We start from the raw sequence: 6,604 nt of genomic DNA on the forward strand, positions 1-6,604 counted from the left end.
TCCTTTCTAAAGCAGTGATTAGTGGGCATGAACACTGCAAAGAGCTGTCATCACACGGCTTTGAGATTGGTGACGAGCTCTTCATCTCCAAAGAAAGTGGTCGAGAGGTGAGTGAAAGAATGTAACCCTCACAACAGCTTCACACAAACTAGGACTCTACGCTAGGAAATGATTTTAACGGTAATTCCCACTGTTTACATAGTTAGTTTCGCTCAAGTTTTTGTCAGAAGAAAATATTTCAGTGCTAAAGGGTTTGAAACCATCCGACATTATAATAGCTTGTGCTCTTAGGAAATCTCTAGGGCAAGAATAATTTCCTCCAAGAAACCACTTTACAAACTTAGAGTCAAAAGGCACAAAAGAAAAATTCAATGGTTTGTATTTAAATTTTCCCTTTTCCTTCTGGTATTGTAGGCAAGAGTTTGAGGAAATATATTCCAGAGAAGTGTATTTAATTTTAAGACTTGGAGGACAGCACGATAGTTTTATCTTTGTGGGTATGTATCTTCTGGAAAGAAAGGCTCTTAAAAAGAAGGTAAGCCTTCGGCGATACCTCTTCGCTGTCACCATCACCAATCAGTCATCAATCCTCAGGCACAGAACCTTTTCTAACTGCCTAAACTCCAACACGTCCTACCTTGGGATCATCCAATTTCCTTCATCTTACACCTCTCCACTAGCTTCAGTATACACGTAGGCAACTGTAATCATCTCCAGCTTGTCTCCAATTAGGACCACTTCCTGTGACAAATTCTGTTCTTAGGATATTTACCCGTGGTCCCACACAGTCTCTCTGCCAAATTCACATACCCATAAGCTTTACTTCATAAACATGCAGCATTCTTGAAAAACTATCAAATGACATTAAAATAAGACACAAACCTTCATGAAAATGTAGTCATCAAATTTATTATTTTCATTAGGTTTCCATCTTATGAAGAATTCCTAGGACTGTTTCATATTTCTTGACATGCAAGGGTTAGCAATAACAGCTTAACTTACTATAAATACTGCTACTTGGAAGCAGCATAACTGTTTTAGAGTTGTAAGACTACAGACCTTCATTACTCTAATCGGATTCAGTGAAAGTTAAAATCAGAAGGTTCTGAACAGCTGGTTAGGAAGGTAGCCAAGATGTAGAAAAGATGTCTGCGCCTCCTTTTCAAGGGCAGCCAGCTCCTGAACTGTAGGTGCCAAAATGTCCACGTGGCCTTTATAGCTTCCACCTGCATCATACACACAAATTACAAAGCCATGTAAATGACACGCTTGAAATGACTTGTCAGCAATACTTTGGCTCCATTATATCAGTTTATACATTGCTTCTAGCAATAAAAATGTACTACTGCGCACATTATGTCCAAAGCTCAGAGTTCTAAAGATGTTAAGTCAATATAAATTAATGATTAGGCCTGACTAATAGCTGTCCCAATACCCCCACCTAACCCTCCCCTATCTTCTTCCTTGATTTGGAAAAACACTCGTTTAGCCTGAATCTGAAAAAAAATCTTCAAAATGAGCTCAGGGCGTTCCAGGCGAAGGAAATAGTATGCCGGGTTACCACTGAATTAACAAAGGCTTCTAATTCTGTTTGAAATTACCGTTATACTGTTGCTTACTAAAAATTCCATAAATGTTCAGCTACTCTTATGACATTAACACCTCAAGAGAAACGGCTATGCTGCTTCTCTAGTCACACACAGACCACACAGTACAAAATGCTGCAGGACAGGTATGGACAAGGTGCTATGAGAGTAAAACAGAAGGAATGATTAATATACTAAGAACATACGCTTAACATCATGAAATGAAATGACTCTTTTCTTAAACTGACGCTCAAAAAGAAAACATTCACATTTCAAATTGAATTAAAAGTAATTCAAAGCTTACCACCAGCAGCCCTTTTTTGACCGTAGGTAACTTTCCCATCAAATTCATCCACTGGTACCTTTATATCTGGCTCCACCTGAGAAATGGTACAGTTCAGGTGTTCTTCTATCTCAGATAGCAACTAAGAAAGGGAGAGGAAATTAAAGCATTTTCAAATAAAAATTTCATTTTGACAGAGTTGCATTTACAGCATGAAATAGAAACAGGACGGCTGTAATACTTAGTATAAATGGAAGTTACAACTGACAAATTACAGCTAACATTATAATCAATTACTCACTACTTTCCCTCATAACTGACAAGAGATAAATGCTGAGGAACAACTTTTGTAGATAAATGCAGACTATTTTACCAACTTAATGAACTTTTTGTCTTACCTGCATCTCATTGTACCATATGGTACAGCCGCCATCTTCCTTGAGTCTTGTATTATAACACCCTTTTCCACGGTTACTACACACGTGGTACCAAACCTAAATTAAAGAGGGAAAAAATATTAACATGTTTGGAGATTGAAACATGCTTTATTTTCAATTTGTTTTTCAGTATCTTGTGCCCTCAAGGCATAAGAAGAATAGACTGCAGGGATGGTATGTCATCCAACTACTACCACCACTCAAAAGTTCATTAACTAGGTCTTCTGAAAGAATTCTTTTTCAGAATAATTCAAACATTTTTATAAAATGGATGTCAGCTATAGAAAGAAATTCTCAGATAAAAACAAGGATGAAAATGTGAATATTAGAAAATGCTATATCAAGAAGTGTATCAAAAATAGTTCAAATGTTTTCTACAAGAGAATAAAAGCAAATAGCAGAAAGCAAAATGAACAACTAATTTAGGCAATGAGTATGTGGGAGTTCCTTATTCTTGCAACTTTGCTGTATATTTGTAATTATATCAAAATTGTCACTTTCCCCTGCTCCCCCACCCCAAATAAAGTTTTCTATGGCACCATGCCAAAGAAGGTTTAAATACTTTTGAGTGAAAACAATTATATTAAAGCTACTGGGAAAAATTACACTGCGTATTTTTTTTTATTAAATTTATTGTGGTAACATTGGTTAATAAAATTATATAGGTTTCAAATGTATAATTACATCATCTGTATATCGCATTGTGTGTCCACCACCCAAAGTCAAATCTTCCACCACCATATATTTGACTATGATTTGCATCTTTCCTTTCTAAAACTTCATCCTACTTGTCCCTTTAATGAACATTGAGAAAACGATGCCATAAAAATGTTCATTTATATTCCATATGCAATTGAATTAAATGTAAATGGAAAAATCAAACTGCATTTATTTCTAATGTCTAAAATGACAACACAAACAATAACTATAATAAAGCATGGAAAAGATTACCTTCTCTTTCTCTGTTGCCACCAGGGAAATAGCCAGACCCATCCTGAAAGATTTTAAGTCTTTATTAGATTTCACTCCTGAAGCACAGAAGCTCAAAAACGAAAACACAAATCACAGCCCTACCTTTCAGCTCTTCCCACTCTGCCAATTCGATGCACATAGTTTTGCTTTTCATCAGGCAGGGTGACATTTATAACTGTAAATAAAAACAGTTATTACCAGGTGCCATTATTTTTAAATTCCATAAAATTCAATCTGCTGGCATAAAAAGTTTCTTTTTACCATAAGGAACACCATGGATATCAATTCCTCTGGCAGCTACATCTGTGCAAATCAAGAATCTCACCTCTCCTTTCTAAAGAGAACAGAGAGAGAAATGAATTTATTAGTATGTATACTAAAAAATAAACCCAAATACTATCTTTCCACTAAACAAGAACTCTAATCACTAATTTGTTACTATCAGGTCCAGATATTCATAATTCACTGGAGCAAGTCTTGAATTTTTAAGTTATGATCTACTGAAATACGGCATTTAACATGAATAAATCAATGACTGGACTCATTCTTGCTTTTCTTTTTTCTTACATCAAAGATATTAAACCATTGCTAAAATTTGGCTTAATCTTTAGAAATTCTGACTGGTAATTCAAGAGAAAGATCACATAGCACAAAATACAAAATCATGAACATTATTACTCTTACTCTTGTATTAAATAAATTCAGAATACTAGACATTCTACCTTGAGGTTATAGTTTTTGTGACAAAATCCTACAGACTGGAAACAGAGTGCCCCCTGGTGCTCACCAAACACACACAAACTAGCCTTTGGATATCTGTGCCCTGGGGCACAGCGAAGTTTAGGGATCTGGAGGCGAGGGCAGGGCATACTGACTGACTTCTGGCCCAGTGCAATGGCCAGGACACAAAGGGTGGCACCCGTGCTGAAATCATGCCATCTGATAAGTTTAACATCCCCGTCTAGCCACAGCACAGGAACATAATCCCAAATTCCTAAGGCCAGTATTTCTCACCTTTTTTCACATGATGGGTCTAAGAGAAAATATCTGACTGAGCAAACCCACTGTGGTAAACAGATGACAATGCTTGTGGGTGGGGGCTACGACCTGGAGTTCTAAATGGGTCAGGACCTACCCAGCTACACCAAGAGCTCTGTAGCCTGCTCATTGCTACACACACACAACTGGGATGGTCTGCTCCCAACAACTCAAACTATATTTAATTCTACAAAACCATATACTTTTAAAACTTTATTGTTTATTTTTTTCAGTTATACCTGACATTCAATATTATTTTATATTAGTTTCAGGTCCACAGCATAGTGGTTAGATATTTATAGTACAACTTACAAAGTGACCCCCCCCCAACTAGTCTAGTCCCCATCTGACACGACATTAGTTATTATTAATATCATGGACTGTAGTCCCTAAGCTGTACTTCACATCCCCATGACTATTTTATCATTACCGATTTGTACTTCTTAATCTCTTGAGCTTTTTCACCCATCCCCCAACCCCTCTCCCATGTGGCAACCATCAGTTTGTTCTCTATATCTATGAATTTGTTTCGTTTGTTCGCTTATTTTGTTCTTTAGATTCCACATATAAGTGAGATCACATGGTATTTGTCTTATTTCTCTTAACATTAAATACCTTCTAGGTCCACCCATGTTGTTGCAAATAGTAAGATTTCATTCTTTTTTATAGCCAACACAAAATCATTCTTTTCTATAGCCAATACAAAACCATATTCTGATTCCTGTCTTAAATTAATCTACCAATTAAGTTCTCTCTGGGTAGTACTACAAACAATTTTTTAAAAAGGCTCACAGACATGGTTTAACTACACAGTGATGCTTCTAAAAATATCTACCTGAAAGGATTTAACTAAAACTTTCTTAAATTGAAAGTTCCTATTACAGTAGTGCTGTGCTGACCGAAAGCATGTTTACCAATCGGCTGTTAAAGATGGCTAAGCCCAGCCTTGGTGAGGATACATCAGTTAGGGTAGAAATAAGCTGAAATTTCTAGGACAAGAATTGCTTTAACAATGTGAACTGATTAAAACCAGATGCAGCTTCCCTCCTAAGTACTAAGGAAATGTGGTCAACTAAACATCAATACCTTAAATCTTTCCAAATTTTGCTTTCTCTCGTGAGGCTTTCTGTCACCATGAAGACAAACACATGAGAACTGGTGTCCTTTTTTATCAGGTCCTAGTGAAAGCAGATTGAACAGTTAATCTTGAAAAACATTACAGCTAAGACTACGTAAAACAAGCAAACAAACAATATAATTCAGGTTACAGTGGTACCATACAATTCTATGGAAATCTATACCGCAACTTGCCATGAACCATGGTTAACGCAATCTGTCATAGGCGAATGCCATTAAAATGAACTCTGTGGGCATTAAAATTGATTTTGCTTTGAAGGACATTTTAAGTCACCCATCCCAATCTAGAGGAGTAAATAAAGCAACATGCATTAATAAGAGGAAAAGTCCTATAAAAATACAGACCAGCACCCCACAAAGTAGCTTTACCCCTTTCTCAGTCAATCCCCACTTCTACTCTCCTGGGAACAAAACTGTTCTGCTTCTTTTATTTTTTATTTTTTTTAAACTTTATTGGGGAACAATGTGTTTTTCCAGGACCCATCACCTCCAAGTCAAGTTGTCATCCTTCAATCTTAGTTGTGGAGGGCGCAAGCTCAGCTCCAAGTCCAGTCGCCACTTTCAATCTAGTTGCAGGGCGGGGGCGTAGTTCACCATCCCATGCAAGTCAAACCAGCAACCTTGTTGTTAAGAGCACACGCTCTAAACAACTGAGCCATCCAGCTGCCCTGTTCTGCTTTTTTTCACCATCATTGATTAGTTTGACTCGTCCAGAACTTCATGGGATCATACAGTATACACTCCAGTGTAAGAATTCTTTCATTCAACATAATGTTTGAGATTCATCCAGTTACTGTGTCTAGCAGTAGTCTGTTCCTTTTCATTGCTGAGTAGTATGCCAACATATAACTATTTCATATATTGTTTGGCCATTTTCCTATTGATCATCACTTAAGTGTGTTTACTTTGGGGCCATTATAAATGAAGCTGCTGTGACCACTCCTGCACACATCTTTGTCAATATGTTTTCCTTATCTTGGATAAATACTTAAGAGTTGAATGGGTAGGCCATAAGATAGCAATGTTTAATTTTATAAAAAAACTGTAGGGCCGGCCGAGTGGCGTGATGGTTAAGAACTCGCTTGGGACGCCAGAGGGCCCCGGTTCGGATCCCACATATGAGGGCCAGTGACACTGCCCTCTACAGCTAA

The 6,604-nt window shown here is 37.1% G+C and overlaps 1 protein-coding gene across 1 annotated transcript in view; it reads right to left on the bottom strand.

Annotated features, from left to right (window-relative positions):
• Positions 1-887: 887 nt before the first annotated feature.
• The window catches only part of DDX1 (DEAD-box helicase 1), a 32,205-nt gene continuing 26,488 nt past the window's right edge, over positions 888-6,604 (bottom strand). The window contains exons 20-26 of the mRNA XM_019656381.1: positions 5,403-5,494; positions 3,540-3,612; positions 3,381-3,453; positions 3,258-3,300; positions 2,268-2,363; positions 1,891-2,011; positions 888-1,226 (exon numbers count right to left, since the gene is read on the bottom strand). Of these exons, the coding sequence (XP_019511926.1) occupies positions 1,096-1,226; positions 1,891-2,011; positions 2,268-2,363; positions 3,258-3,300; positions 3,381-3,453; positions 3,540-3,612; positions 5,403-5,494 (629 nt within the window). The 3' untranslated portion in view covers positions 888-1,095. The remainder of the gene's footprint in view (positions 1,227-1,890; positions 2,012-2,267; positions 2,364-3,257; positions 3,301-3,380; positions 3,454-3,539; positions 3,613-5,402; positions 5,495-6,604) is intronic.

This window comes from Hipposideros armiger, unplaced genomic scaffold (assembly GCF_001890085.2).
Source record: "Hipposideros armiger isolate ML-2016 unplaced genomic scaffold, ASM189008v1 scaffold_0, whole genome shotgun sequence".
In the NCBI taxonomy this organism is placed as follows: domain Eukaryota; kingdom Metazoa; phylum Chordata; class Mammalia; order Chiroptera; family Hipposideridae; genus Hipposideros; species Hipposideros armiger.